At 35.7% G+C, this 16,177-nt stretch overlaps 1 protein-coding gene and 1 long non-coding RNA gene across 3 annotated transcripts in view; both read left to right on the plus strand.

Moving 5' to 3' along the window:
* The window catches only part of LOC122006662 (protein ENHANCED DISEASE RESISTANCE 2-like), a 38,967-nt gene extending 24,740 nt beyond the window's left edge, over positions 1 to 14,227 (plus strand). The window contains exons 16-22 of one of the 2 annotated variants that reach the window (XM_042562240.1): positions 1,496 to 1,671; positions 2,062 to 2,166; positions 2,682 to 2,729; positions 8,128 to 8,271; positions 8,361 to 8,456; positions 12,572 to 12,673; positions 13,813 to 14,227. In XM_042562240.1, coding sequence (XP_042418174.1) covers positions 1,496 to 1,671; positions 2,062 to 2,166; positions 2,682 to 2,729; positions 8,128 to 8,271; positions 8,361 to 8,456; positions 12,572 to 12,673; positions 13,813 to 13,911 — 770 coding nt within the window. In that variant the 3' untranslated portion in view covers positions 13,912 to 14,227. The remainder of the gene's footprint in view (positions 1 to 1,495; positions 1,672 to 2,061; positions 2,167 to 2,681; positions 2,730 to 8,127; positions 8,272 to 8,360; positions 8,457 to 12,571; positions 12,674 to 13,812) is intronic. The other variant, XM_042562241.1, reaches the window with a different exon arrangement.
* Positions 6,913 to 8,120, plus strand: LOC122006663. Its single transcript, XR_006118737.1, has 3 exons — positions 6,913 to 7,653; positions 7,765 to 7,805; positions 7,905 to 8,120. It is a non-coding gene; the product is annotated as an uncharacterized LOC122006663 (long non-coding RNA).
* Positions 14,228 to 16,177: the final 1,950 nt, after the last annotated feature.

The raw sequence follows: 16,177 nt of genomic DNA on the forward strand, positions 1-16,177 counted from the left end.
TATAGCATGCAAGTGGGTTATTATTCTTAAATGACCAAGGTTAAAGGTATCGTTCCATGTCAGTTGGCATGAGCAAGAAACAACCCGACACCCTATGAGTCTTTTGCAAGCCCTAAAGCGGTACGAGGTCACAAGGAGAGTAGAATATATTAACCAAATGCATACCTTAGCAACAAAAGGGGGTAGCAGTACGAATATATCAATATATATGTACTGATATACATTACATGTATTATTCATATATTAATATTATATTAGTATTACAGATATATGTTATATATTTATATACTTATATAAATATATATTCTGTTATATTATATACATATATATACCAATTATATAACTGAAATTGTATTCGCCCTATTATTTTGGATAAAACCTGAAACTTTGGCACAAATCAAGATTTTAAACCTTACTATAGACAAGTTAAAACTCATCTGGTGGTTAAGGAAGACACTTATAGACTATGTTGGCACAGTAGAACATATGGTTGTCTCATTCTCATCTTGAAAATTGTTGGTTACTGATTTTCTCTATTACTCAGGCTCAATTCATTCTCCGCCCATGTTAGCATGACACAACATGACATGGGTAAAAGTATGAAAGATGAGTGCAACTTACTTTAATGAGGAAGATGAAGCAATATTGTAGGATATTTGCCTTCATCAGAGGAAGCTGGCTAGTGATGATGTACCTTGGCAATGGGAGCATAGAGAAGAGGGTTGCACCACATGCCAGGATATGTGCAGGGAGTGCAAGGCACTGATTCACGTTGTGGATGTCACACAAAAGCTCTCACATGGATGCAAGTGTGATAATGTTGTCATGTTTCATGTGAATGTTGTTGGCTCACGATGCACATTAAAGATTCAAGCAAACTGCTTGCTGCTGGAGTCACAGACATTCTTTTCATGCTGGGGATCTGTTCAAAGAATTCCTTGCAAATTGGAAAGATCAACACCCTAAGTCACAAAGAGGAGGATGGGGCCTATGTATCTTGGTGGTTATAATACCATACTACATACCATGACTGTAGAAGTTATTACGGTTATCTAGGTAGTCCTCTCTACATATATTCATATTCAATTAGGGTTATTGCGCACCCTAAAGTTCTTATTTACACATAAATCTCTAATATATTTACTAGAAGGTCCCTAACTCTTTCTTAGGTATTGTTCCAATTCCTTGTGAGCATCTAGTGCACACTCAAGTCAAACACTGGTCTGTTGGCTTGTGATCAATAGATACCAAGGAGGATATGGTACATTGAGCTCATGAAATTATGTGCCAATATTATCATCCATGGAAAACATTATTCTGCTATCATGCTAGTCCACAACTCCTGCTGTATTTATATATATTTAACATATGACCAACAAATGTATTTTTTTCATAATTTATGCAGAGTTTTATTGGAGAGAAATTAGTGCTGGTGTATTTATATATATTTGACATTTAACCAGCAATGTTTTTTTATCATAATTTATGCACACAGGTTTATTGGAGAGAAGTGAATTAGATGCCAACTGTCCATCTATTACTATTGACCCAAGACAATTTCATGGATCCATGGTGCAAGGTAAAGCGCAGACAGACACCAATTGCTGGAGCTCTCCAAATGGACATGGTTTCATGATAAGAGGGAAGAACTATTTAAAAGATTACTCTAAGGTCTTTCTTTCTTCATGTTTATATTCCTAGAAATATATACCTTTTTCTAAGCACTAGTGTAGTAGAACCTTGAAGCAGACCTAATGGATAATGGAAAATGAATATTTTCTTATTTTCTTTCTTCCGATGCATTGAACCCTGCTCATTTATGTTTCTGTATATTTTTTTTCTTTTGCCGCATCACAGATCAAACTTCCATGATTAATCAATTGCTGACTTTTGTATCTCCAAATTCTTCAACCTCAATCATACATCTCCAAATTCTTCCATGATTTGCTTTTCTGGTGCTGAATGTATATACATACACTAGAATCTTCATGATTCATAGTATTTCTCTCTTCTATTTATTTCTGTTTTCAGTGCCTCTAACATAGTAGTGCCATATGACAGATTGTAGGAGGAGATCCTCTTTTGAAGCTTATTGCAGTTGACTGGTTCAAAGCTGATAATAATAGCATTGATAAGGTTGCATTACATCCCAAGAGTCTAGTGCAGGTACTAAAATTACCACCACTTCTCACTTTTTCAGACTAAATTTTTTAGTACTTAATATATTAAAATAGAACTGGACATCCAATGTTATTTTAATCATAGAGAAGATCAAGTTGATGAGCATTATCATATCATGAGATTTTGGTGAAGGGCTTATTGAGATGAGGAAGAATAAGAGATGAAATAAACATTTTTGAAGATTAATTTAGTTTCAGTTTAGTTTAGCTTTTGAAAATAATTAATAGAGCTTATCAATTAGATAAATTAGATAGGGAACTAACATAAAAAAATAGTGTAGAAAAAAAGAAAAATGTTTAGATAAATGCAGATAAGTTGAAAACTTGTACATGCTGAAATTTTCTCAGCGACTTTGGAAAACCATCTTAGAAAACACATTCCTGTATTAGTTCTATGAACATAATGAGACTTATTTTTTAGCCATAATTATATTTTTGTGGATATTTTATCTTCCAACACTGAAGCCTGGAAGAACTGATCTTAGCTTCTTTTCCTATCAGTCAAAAGCTGGAAAAGCTCTTCCATTCATTCTTATCGTAAACTTAGAGGTGTGCATGCTCTTCTCAGAACTTCTGCTGCTTTCTTTCTGAACTTTTAATTGGATGCATTCTAACACTTTCCTTTGAATTGCCAATCTATCTAGCATCTAGAACAGTAATGCTATACAATCATAAAATGGTTTATATGGTAGTGTGTTGGTCAATATTTCTAAGCTGAGCCTTTGTTTTAATATGTTGTTGTTCACATATGAAGGTCTAGTGTACTATAGGTTAGTAGACAACAATCCAGCAACATCCTCTTATAGACTAATACTAGTTTATTGCAATATACTAGTGGATTATCCATTTCTCTTTGGCGATGACAACCACATGAGAAGACAATGGTGTTAGATTACTAACCAATTTTTAACTATTCTACCAACGATACACTTGGAGCATGGTAATTATCAAACCTTCCCACTGGTTTCAACTTACCAAAGGGCATCCTTCTTGTGCTCTTCCACAATTGGGATCCCAAAAGTACCCTTGCACTCACCTAAACACTTGTAAAATTTTCAAAACTATTTTGATAGAGTTCTAGTGGTCCAAATTATGAAGGTCGTGAATATATTCTTAGGAATACTGTAAACACAAGATGGTAGTGGCCTATCATCATTTTAACTACTAGAAAGACTAGCACCTTAGGGTTACTAGGAGTGTCATGAGCACAATGATGATGGTGTCATATTACCATTTTGACCATTGGAAAGACCATCTTCCAGGATTTTATTTTGACTACTGGAAAACATCAAAGTATTGTTTGGAAAAAAAACCTTAATTGATAGTCTTTCTATGGTTTAAGGTGCCAAGTCATACTATGAAAAACCCCAAAATATTTCATTCAATCACACATCGACACTAAAACTCATCTGCACAAAGTAAATTACCCCTTGTCACCTATACCGCATGACATGTGGTCGATCATGTAGGGTCTTGCTCAACATGAGTGCTCACCATCAACATGGGATGCAACAAAAGAAATTGGATTTGATTCCTTAGGACCAAGTAGTGACCACGTGCATTATTGACAAGTAGAGGGCTATCAACAATTGTGAGAAGTGGCATGGAGTAGCGATCAAAGGCAGTGTGATGATGGTAGGAAATAATGATTGGAATAGGAGCAATGATTGTTGATAATCATGGAATTAAGTCACGATTGAGAAATTGTTGTGGTTGGATAGGAGCGGCATGGTTGAGATTCGCGTTTATTATAGCAGGGTTTTATTATAATGTGTATATATATATCTAACAATAGCAAAACACATCAATAAGCAAAACACATCATCCTCTTATTATACAATAGCAAATTTAATTTTATCTACATTGTTAAACCAAATTTAGCTTACTCTTTTAAGTATTCTCTAAAGAAAATTATATTAAATTCAATGAATAATCTAAAATTAAGACATCTAGATAAATATAACATAAGCCAAGGTTTGAAGTCGGGTGGCACGAGAGGAATTTACAGTCTCATCCATTAACCAACATGCGAAATGCTCAACACTAGCCTAGACATAGGAGTTGTAGAAATTGAGGAGAGAGGAGAGAAGATATACTAAGGCAAAAGATGAGAGAAAGAAGTTACTTAAGGAAGAACAAAGGAAGAGGAGTATGGGTGTGGTGGTGGCGGATGTGACAGCCGTTGTGTGTGGCAGGTGCAAGACTGCTTAGGGTGGTGGGCACAACTGTTGTTTTGAGCGGCAAGCCCTGCAGGTTCTTGGGTGGGCAATTGTGATGACTACGATAAGCAATGTGCAAAGGGAAGGGATGGGAAAGGCATCAAAGAAGATTGAATGAATAGAGAAATTAAATAAATAAATTTTAACCTTATAAAAATACAACTAGTTAAATACTAGTGAACTATATTATCCTATATATAAATTTAGTTTAGTGTTAAATAATCAAAATAAATCCAAATCACCATATCTAATTGATAAGCCCTATTTAACTCTAAATCAACTTTCACTTGACTCTAAAACTCAAAATATTAGTTTAATTTAACTTACTTAATTACTAAACATTTAAAAAGTAATTTGAAAATATAAAGAATTAAATTGGATAAAGCTTACTAGCTAACATTGAAGATCTTTTTTTTTGTGTTCTAACTTTTGTGATGTCAGGAGAGATCGAGAGAGAATGTGCAAGAAAGTGATAGAAAACTATTGTTGAGTAAGTTCATGTCGAGCTTCTTTTCCTCTTTTGTGTTTTCTCTTAGCTTTGATTTTAGCGTATAGAAAGGATTGAATTAATTGAAATTAAAACATAATTCTTTTTTTTTCTTTTACCTTTTTTTTATTTTTTGTTTATAATATAATATGATTGCAATAGGTGTGTACTAATTATATTAGATTAGTTTAAAAAATCTCTATTTTCAAATGAATGTGATTTTATTAAAAAAAAATCTTCAATCTAAATATTTTTAATTTAATTAAGTTGAGTTCAAATCGAGTTTCATGTTTTCTTTTTTTTTAGAAATTTTATACTTTTAAAGTTAAATAAATATTTTCAAATACAATTTTAAACTAAAATATAAAAAATCTAGAATCTTTTTTTTTTGTCCACTCTAATAATTGTAGATATGTGGAAAATAAAATCAAATTAGAATTAAACAATAAAATTTAGAATTATTTTACTACATCCAAGAGATTTTATTTAGATTTTATCAAAGTGATATTTAATGTTCAACGTTCTTACCAAATGCTTATAAATAAATTTCAAATACAATTACATTAATTTCAAAAATACCAATGCATTTCAAAGACTTTTAAAGTAAAGTATGCCCATATTTATAAAGAACTAGAGGTCTCATTTTCTCCATGCTCATTCCACTGTTCTATCCAAGGTAAAAGATCTCGAGCCGTGCCGATTGGCATGGGTGAAATTTATCATTCTGCCCGTCAACCGGTATGACACTGAGCTTGGAACCACAAGGTTGTGGAGGCCTCACGGTTGGTCGCAAAGACACTCGCAACCTCGCTATTAGTCACAAGGCCATCACGCCCTCGTGGAATATTTCTTTTTCGTCTCTTAGTTTCTTTTTCCTCCCTCCGTTAATTTTTTCATCCATCCATACATGAGAGAAAAAATATAATTTATTTTCCTCCGTCCATCTATGGTTTATTCATCCATCCATGAGAGATAAATAAGGAGAAAAAAGCTCTTTAAGGATGGAAGATACATATTATTAGAAAATAAATAAACTAATTCAATAAATATGATTTCTAACTTTATCAAATATACTACTATCAATAAATTAAATTATTATATATATATATATAAATTTAATTTAATTTTAAACCAAAATAAGTTCAAATTAAATTTAATTTAAACCTACTTAATCATGTCATGTTTACTTAGTGAACTTTAGTTAATCCTAAATCAACTTTTACTCAATAAGTATCTAATATTTTATGAGAATATCAAATGTAGCTCAATAGTAAGTATCTATAGCAATCAAATATTAATAAAAAAATTAATTAGTATATATTTTAAAAGTACCGAAATTGTATCAACACGACATGATATGGTATAAAACCATATTGTTTTGGTCATAAACTGAAACTCCGACACGGTATAAAATTTAAACCTTAATTCTACCTACAAAAGTTAGATAAATATATGTAAACTATTCTAAAATGTAAGAAGTATAGAAGTTTACAAGGGAATAAATCTAAAAATTAAAACTTGAATGATTGCAAGCATCTTTAATTTTAAAGGATGATTACAATGAATAAAGCTAAATAGTAGAATAAACATGAATTAGCAATCTAATTAATTATTAAGTGACATTTAATTATAATAAAAATTTAATTAAAAAATACAACTCAATATAAAGTAAAATTATGTTCTTATTAATAATTCAATTGAATAAGCACCAAAAATGTACTAGCACGGCATGATACACTATCAGAATCATATTTTTCAATGAAAGACCAAACTCTTGTAGATTCATCTAAACCTTACATAAGCAATGCCCATGATTAAATCTCTAAACTAGTAGCAAATTGGATTTACTATATATCTAAAGATGTCAAAGCTAGAGACTAATCTCTAGACTATTTCAGACGCGATTTCTTAGACGCAAAACAGAAGTAGTAGAATAATCTAAAGAAGAAGAGTCATGGTCTCTATAATAAAACTTCAAGTGATCAAGACTCGAACTTTCTTAAATTTTATTATATGTAATAATAATAAAAATATAGATTTCAAATTTAATCCTTATTTACTAATAAGTGTTGTAAAAGATTAAACAAACACCAAACATCTCACGAGAGTGCTGAAACATGAACTTAGTTAACACCTAAAACATAAACTCAATAGTCAACATCTAGTGCTGCCAAATAGTCATGCTTTTTTTTAAAATTAATATACCAATATATTTAAAAGTAAAAAAGTATTGAAATCATATTGGTGCAAACATAATGTGGTACCAAAACTATATCATTTTAGTTAGAGTCTAAAACTTCAACAAAACTCAATTTTAAACCTTGGATTTTGCAAGTCAAAATAAAAAGACGATATCTTTGGAATCCATTCATATCCTTACTTCTTGATGATGACCATTGAAAAGGCCCTTAAGATGAATCTAGAAAAAACTCCTTGGTGAGCTAAAATGACAAATTGAGGACACCATTCCATTTGTCATGCTCTCACGAATTTTTCATGCCTTTATTAATATTGACCACAATGATGCCAAGGAAGACCCTTGATTTTCTAAAAGCACTTTGATGGGTCAAAATGACAAAATGACACTATCATTGAATTCATTATGCTCTCAGAAATTGAATTATGCTCTTGCTTATTGATTTTCATCTCTGTATTATTTAACATTTTTAGAAATTTAAAAGGAGTTGAGACAACTAGAAGACTATTTTGGGAATGTCTAAAAGGAAAAGTGGGCTCTTTGATAAATTTGAAACCATGGCGCAGTTTGGTAATTACAAAACTTCAAGTGTGCTCTTAGATAAAATATTTTTTAAAGAACTCATGGAATAAGTCACCAACATTACTTAATAAAACACATTTTGAATTCATCTTTTTTCAGGATAAAAAGCTAGGTGGAGTCTGCTAGAGAATTTCACTAAGGTTGTATGAACTAGTACAAATATAATAGGGATTTTGAGTTCAATTTTGAAGTCACCATTGAAATTGACAAATTGGAAATCTTCTTATCATTTTTATTAGGCTCAATGTGATCTCTAGATTAACAAACATGGGAGAATGGTAACAGGAATTTCTTCAACATCTCCAAGTTGTGGATAGTTTGTTACACAAAAATGTTGGTGGGATATAATGTCAATGATTTTAAGCCAATTTATGTAATATTTATTCTACATTTGTTACTGAAATCAATTTCTTATTTTTCTTTAGTTTCTTTACATCTGTCCTATGTCTCATTGAATTGCAGATTCCCTCAAAACCAAACTACAGCTTGGTTCTTTATTATGCAGCAGAAAAGCCTTTAAGCAAACATTCTTTATTAGGTAGATTTGTAGATGGAACTGACATGTTCCGAGACTCTAGATTCAAACTCATACCCAGTATTGTAGAGGTATGCATTGATTAACATCTAGATGCTATTTTTTTCCTACTTTCAAGTTTATTCTAATCTTGTTGATGATGGGATAATAAATTTCATAGGGTTATTGGATGGTCAAGCGTGCAGTTGGAACTAAGGCATGCCTATTGGGAAAAGCAGTAACCTGCAAATATCTTCGTCAAGATAATTTTCTAGAGGTGAATGGACTCTGGATCTTTGTTAATTACTTAATTGTTTTTCTGTTTAATTCTGTTGCTTCTGAGCAAGTTCAACTTTGTTAGCAAATTGTATGAAGTGACTATCCTCCCATATATCTTTGTATGTTTTGTATGTTAATTTGTCATTCCTATATCTTGTAGGTTACATAAGTTGTAAACTGCACGTGCATGAGATATAAACAGGGGCAGAGCTATGCAGGGGCAATCCTGAGCTATAGCCCAGCCCTGCTACCAAATGCAGTCTTTTGTTTTCAAAATTTGTTTTTTTTTTGTTTTTGAAGAAAGAGAATAAGGGAAGGGAAGGAAAGAATAGGACGAATCAGTCATAGAAAATAGGCTTCCTCGGCTCAATGACATCGGATTCCTCGCCCTCTGCCGACGCCAATTTCATCCAAAGCCTCTTCCAGTCCCTCCTCAGCGTCGGAGCTGCACAAACAAAGAAAAACCCATTCAAAATCGATCTCGCTGAGGTTCCACAACGCTAGCTGTCCTACAGGTGGAGGTCTCACTAGAAGCAAGAGAGTCAAGGGCGCTACAAGGGGAGGAGGCGGCCGATGGTGATGAGGGTGTTAGCATAAGCCCTAAGAGTCAATCAAAAGTTGATTGACTTAGGATATGTTGTATCATATTTCATTAATAAAAGATAATGATTATTATATTTACTTCAGATTAGTGTCAGATGAATAAGTATAATAATGTTATAGGGTAGTAGGTAGTCTGTAGCCTATCAATTGGTTAAATTAATAGTAGGAGACTATAAATATATATAGATACTACTTTTAACTATTCCTAGTTAAGCATTAATATGCAAGAACAATATTAATGCATTGAGACTAGCATGTAGGTCAATTGATAACTTAATCTCACAAGTTATGGATATGAGATATCAAGTTGACACATGGGTATATATTAGAGAATATGTACTGAATTGACCTGCCATGAGAATATTTCATGGATCGTTATATGAGTGTCATAAACATTTTCATAGTGACTATTGATATAAATAGTCCATAGACCTAAAGTCACTATGATTCCCTATATAAGGAATTATGTACTTTGGTATCGGCAAACGTCACCTGTAACAAGATGGACTATAAAGTCGATCATTGGGTATATAATAAGTTATGCGGAGGGATATAAGTAATGTAGATGAGATCTATCCCTTCCATATGACGGAAGTGATATCTGTGGACCCCTTGATTAAGTAGGACTACTAAAATGTGTGGTCATGTCCAAATGAGTCAATATGAGATATTGAGCATTTGGTTAAGTGTGTCTACTTAGGGATCAAGAAACACAAAGATTGATAAAAGGATGACACAGACTATGTCTCATGGATCAATCTAGATATCAAGGATAGAAGGACTGAGTTATATAGGATAATAAATACAGAAAGGTTAGGTTGGATCTTGACATTCTCGTCACTTGGGTAACAATAATGCATTGTTAGATGTCACTCATTGTTTATGTATCTAAAATGATTTAAGATACATTGCCAACATTACGAGAGCCTATTGGGTCACACACAAAGAACATGTTGATTTGGAGATGGGTCTATTTTAGTTTAACTAAAATATGATGGACCCTAAGGCTATAGGATTAAGTCTAATCCAAATTAGACTCATTGAGTTAGACTCAAATGAAGTTTTCAATCATTGGATTATTGGATTGAGTCTAATCTGAATTAGATTCATTGGATTAGACTCAACCACTTAAGAGGGTCCATTAATAGAGATTAATGGAGCATTAATCAAAAGAGACCAAGAGACAAACCTTTGGTATTCCTTGGATGAGTACAAAAGGCTTTTGGAATTCATTTTCTTGAAAGATGAATTTGATTCTTCTTCCGTTTTTGCTTGTCTTCTTCCTCTCTTGTCTTGGTCGGAGCATCACTTGAGATTTGTTGCTAGCACAACATAGTTGGTGTTTTCTCTGAATACTGAGTTCGTGCAACAAACGAAGGGCTTGTTCTTATGAATTCCATAGAGGCACGGACGTGTTGATCGCGCTGAGATCTACCAAAGTCAAGTTGCTGCCGGGATTGCTTTGAGCACGCAACAAAGGTAATGATTCTATTTGATAGAATAGGAAAACGTAGTATACGGTATTCGCAAGAATCTTTGGAGGGATCCTTTTTCCGCTGCGTTATGTGTTGTTTTATGCATAAGATCCCTACAGAGGGGCTGTCAATATAGAGGATCATGATACTCCTCATAACCTGGAGGCCAGTGGGAAGAGCCAATGCAGTCGAGGAAGAGGAGGAAGGCGAAAAGGAGGACTTGCTGAGGCGCTCGAGGCCAGAGTTCGACGGAGGCCCTATGACAGTGTCGTCCCATAGATGGTGGAGAATTCTCGCAACTCAATTATTAGTGTTATATATTATATATTATTTTGGTTATAACCAAGTAGCGCCCGTCATAAATAGCGTAACGGCCTGTTACATTAAGTGGACGAACATATCGCCTCCCTCCTCAGCCTCGCTTAAGACGCTTACTGATCCCCATATCCTTTCCCTATTGTTGCTCGCGGTCATAGCCACTCCCTCTGTGACTAGACCCTCGCCCCTCGGAGGTGTAGTTATCGACATGGTCCCTCGGCTGCGGTTGCCATAACCAGATCGATGTGCCCTCCACGTTACCCTTACATCGATGCCGGAGGTGAGCAATTGTGGATTGAAGTCTTGCGTGAAATGCTCGAGCACGGCCTCACGTTGTGCTTGTGCACTAACTTCCTCTGCTTCACCGTTGGCGGTACGCTCTCTAATGTCAACGTCAGTCAGCGGCCACACCTTCCGCCATAACCTCCAAATTTCCAATGTCTACGAATTAGATATAATTATTGGTAAATTAAATAATTTCATAAATAATGAATAAAATCATTTTAATAAAATTTAAAATTTGGGAAAATATAGGAAAAGTTGATGGTAACGTGCTCATGCGAAGTGAACTCAGACCTCTTCTATGACGTCCTAGTCTAGCCCACCTCTAATTCTTAGATCCGTCCCTGAATATAAAGGGCAATATTTAAGGAATGGTGGCATGAGAGGTACACCCTTGAGAGATCTCTTGTTGTGTGAGGCTTTCAAAGAGAATTGGAGGAGCATGGAGGAAAAAGAGAAGCTTGGAGAGAGGAAACAGTGCCTGAAATATTTAGTTGGATGAGATGAGAGAAGAATTGAGGAAAATTGGGGCTTTGGAATAAGGATTTGAATGGACCGGGGAAACAATGTTGTCACATCACGGTCCTGACCTTAAGGCCCTTGTAGAAGAGAAATCAAATCCTAGAAGAACACCTAGGCTTTTTACCAGTTGGGAGGAAACATATTGTATTGCATTCTTCAAGAAAGAATTATTACGTCAACATTGTCTTTGAATACTATGCCAACAACCTATATATATATATATATATATATATATATATAGATATTGTTGGCATAATATTCAAAGACAAAATGTTTTGTAGCTAATGACTATTAAGTCTAACTTTCAACATAGGTTGGGGAAAGAACAGGTATGATGTCTGGTTATCTATCTGATAATTGCTCAAAAAGCTTTAATCAAGAACTTGGTGAAGCTTGCTAGATCAGATAAATTTGCAGATATGGAGTTTTACCTAGATCAGCTAAAGTAAGATATGAGAGAAGTGTGCTTGTTGATGCACTTCATCTTGATCCATTAATGTCAGATTATAGAGTGGAAGCTGAACATGTGGATGGTTGAAAACCCTAATTTTGGTTACTGTCAGATTATAGAGTAACCATTAATGCGGAGCAGCATAAACTGGATGACAGATCAGTATTTATATTTTTAGTTTCATATTTGGAATAGCTTTTCTGTATGCATGTGTAGTAGCAGAATTTGTGGTGAGAATCTTCTAGAAGATATATAAAGCGAAAAATCACCATAGAAACTATGAAATGATGAGGATTTCTAGCCTGTTTAATCTTGTCTCCTACTCTCCTACTTCTGATATACTTGTTGTAATATATATATATATATATATATATAGTTCTAAAAGTCTTAGTTTTTTTTACTTTGCACTTACTGGTATTCAGTTTGACTACTGAAGAATGCTAACAAAGTTCTTATCTGCAGATAGATGTGGAAATTGGATCCTCATCTGTTGCAAGAAGCATAATCAGCCTAGTTATTGGTTATATCACAAGCATTGTTGTTGACCTTGCAATATTAATTGAGGTATGCATTACAACACTAATATCTTCACTTCATTCAGAATATTTGGGGATTCAATATCTTCTCAATCTTGTATATAGATTGATTTGAAATTAATATTGTATGAGTACTCTCTTAGTGTTGAATTGCAGTTGATCTGAAATTAATATTTTATATGTACTCTTTTAGTGTTGAATTTGCATTGTGATGCGGTATTTTGACCCACCAATTAGTAAATGAAACCTTGCAAAATTTGTTAAGGCTACAATAGTCAGACTATTGTATTACAAGACCAAACTTGAGCCTAAGTTCAACCACTCAGAACTAAACCACTGGAATATTTACCTTGAAACAAACAGTGGATGTTAGTTGTGTTGTACCGCAAGAACCATCGACATGAGAGTCTAATTTTGACATAAATAATTCTGATTTCTCCATTGTTGTCATTCATGAAGTTCAAATACCACTCAATCTCAGATGACCCTGCGCATCAGCAACATATGTGGGCAACAAAAAATCCCGCAACATCTTTGGCATATGCCACTTGGTCACCTCTGACCACTTAAATTGCACCTAATTCACTAAAACCCAGCACATAGAAGATTAAAAAGTAACACATTATAATAAAGACAGCTAATAGAGAAATTTTATTGTATTCCAGAAGTGAAGAGGTTGAGAGTGTTGAATCTGGCATGCAAGTAATTTTGTGATGTGGAGTTAAAGTCGTCAATCAGGGTGGATGACACCCCATGATAATAGAAAAACAAACAAATCTTGCCTCATCAAGACCCGAAGACTTTGTTTAGGATTGGCCCAATATTGGCTCGTCTTACCATGACAAAATCACCTTACTCTTTCTCGTTTCACGTAGTATTGCCATATTCTTCCTTTTCCTCTTTTTAGTAGCACGGATAGTATCAGAATCAAAGTCAGTGTGTGTGTGGGTGGGTGTTTAAACTATTGGATTTATCATCAAGATGCAAATGTGAATATACATTTGAATTTGGATTATAGTTCCATTAGTCATCTCGTGCATTTGAGAAATGAACCCTTGCTATTCAGCGGATAGCAAGTCATGAGTTCTGACTGGTATTCTGAATAATTTTAAAAGTGAGGAACATGTAACAATTCTAAATATGCTTTTTCTTCCTTTTTTTGTGCAGGCAAAGGAAGAAAATGAGCTTCCTGAGTACATTCTTGGTACAGTTCGACTAAACCAAGTGAGGCTAGAGTCTGCAGTACCTTACTGGGGAGAATCTTGAACAGATTCTGATGAAATTTTCCCTGGCAACAGATACATCATATTATTTAGCATTTGCGTTTTTCAAAGAAATGTCATTTCTCTCATGGGTGTCCATATATTCAAATCGTCACGAGTGGCTTATCTCATACTTTATGGTTCGATATGATAGCAACGAATGTTTTAGTCTTCATGTAAGCTTATTAGAGAAAAATTAAATTGTTTAGCGGGTGAACTGATGGCTTGCATCATTATCAGCTTGTGCAAGTCTATTGAATTGTATCTAAGATGATCTTTTGAATTGTTACTAACATCCATAGTAATATTTAAATTATTCATATTTTAGTAATCAAAGTTTTTTTTATATTTAGAAACAGTTGATGTTGATGATTACAAGTCTAGCACAGTCATTAAAGATGTTCACTTAGGCTTAAAACCAACATCAAAATTTCAAGCACGTAATCTCTTTTTTTTTCCTGAACGGTGACTACCTATTGTGATTATCTTAGCAATTGTCATGGTTGTTTCATAAATCCTAGTAGTTCTAGCCTGTCAATAATGTCACCTCCAATTTAGGTCATTTTCACGTTTATTTTAATTACAATATTTATATTGTTACTTCTAAAATCCTCACATTTAAAGCATAGAAATCCACAAACTTCCCCTAGTGCCATTGTTGTTTCGTAATTTTGTAGACATCCTCAACCAACAAGCCAATCAAATGAATTGGCTATTAATTTTCCAAAACTCGTTTCTTAAGGCTAACAGAAAATAAATGTGATAATGTGAAAGATTAATAACCACGGATTATATTTATTTAAAAATATTTAAATCTGCATAATTATAAATTTAATTTCAAATATGCAAAACAAATGTGCTACCCCAACAGGTCAAAGTGATTAATCCAGTTAATCTCTATTACTTAGATTCATTATCACTTAGTCTATGTTTGGATGGGATGAGGAGAGATTCATTAATGGAAAGGGAAAAGAGGGGAAGGAAAGGGAGGGCAACTTCCTTACACCCCAAGTCAGAGTGTAAAAAAATACGTCATTGAAGGATAAAAGAGAGTAAAAGTTCTTCCTTCCCCTCACCTCCTTCCAAACAGACTATTAGAGTTAGCACTTGACTCCCGTGAGGCACCCTGGTGAACACGGCCCGTAGGCAGTCAGAAGGAAGAAGAAAGCCAATCATAGGGGGGCGGATCTTCTGGTCCCAAAATCCCTGGTCCGCACAAGTGATATAAAACTCTCTCACGTGCCAAACACGTGCCAAGCTCCAGCGCCCAAAACTCCCTCCCTGCCTAGCCTCGCGATTTCTTCTCGTCGCCTCCTCCCAGCGTCGCCTCCCTGGTCCCTCCCTCCTCCCAGCGTCGCCTCCTCCGCAGTGCCAAGCTCTATCGCCCAAAACTCCCTCCCTGCCCTAGCCTCGCGATTTCTTCTCCAGCGTCGCCTCCTCCCAGCGTCGCCTCCTCCGCAGTGCCAAGCTCCAGCGCCCAAAACTCCCTCTCTGCCCTACCCTCGCGATTTCTTCTCGTCGCCTCCTCCCAGCGTCGCCTCCTCCGCAGTGCCAAGCTCCAGCGCCCAAAACTCCCTCCCTGCCCTACCCTCTCGACGACCAGCGCTGCCTCCCTCCCTCCGACCTCCACTGCCGCCTCCTCCCAGCGACGAGGGCGGCGCTGGAGGTCCCCGACGCTGGGAGGAGGCGGCAGTGGAGGTCGGAGGGAGGGAGGCAGCGCTGGTCGTCGAGAGGGTAGGGCAGGGAGGGAGTTTTGGGCGCTGGAGCTTGGCACTGCGGAGGAGGCGACGCTGGGAGGAGGCGACGCTGGAGAAGAAATCGCGAGGCTAGGGCAGGGAGGGAGTTTTGGGCGATAGAGCTTGGCACTGCGGAGGAGGCGACGCTGGGAGGAGGGAGGGACCAGGGAGGCGACGCTGGGAGGAGGCGACGAGAAGAAATCGCGAGGCTAGGGCAAGGAGGGAGTTTTGGGCGCTGGAGCTTGGCACGTGTTTGGCACGTGAGAGAGTTTTATATCACTTGTGCGGACCAGGGAGGGACCAGGGATTTTGGGACCAGAAGATCCGCCCCCCCAATCATAGAGGCACCAGCAACAGCAAGATGCAGCTATCCCACATCAGGCAGCAGCGATGATACCTCAAAGAAACTGAGAACTACAAGTTCCGATTGAGATTAGCATAAATGAAGCCATAATAAAGTTCTATAAAATGTCATTGAGATCATGAAGGTTACGATAACAGGGCCTTGAGGAAAGTTGCCCCCAACTACAATAC

This window comes from Zingiber officinale, chromosome 7B, assembly GCF_018446385.1.
Source record: "Zingiber officinale cultivar Zhangliang chromosome 7B, Zo_v1.1, whole genome shotgun sequence".
Taxonomy (NCBI): Eukaryota; Viridiplantae; Streptophyta; class Magnoliopsida; order Zingiberales; family Zingiberaceae; genus Zingiber; species Zingiber officinale.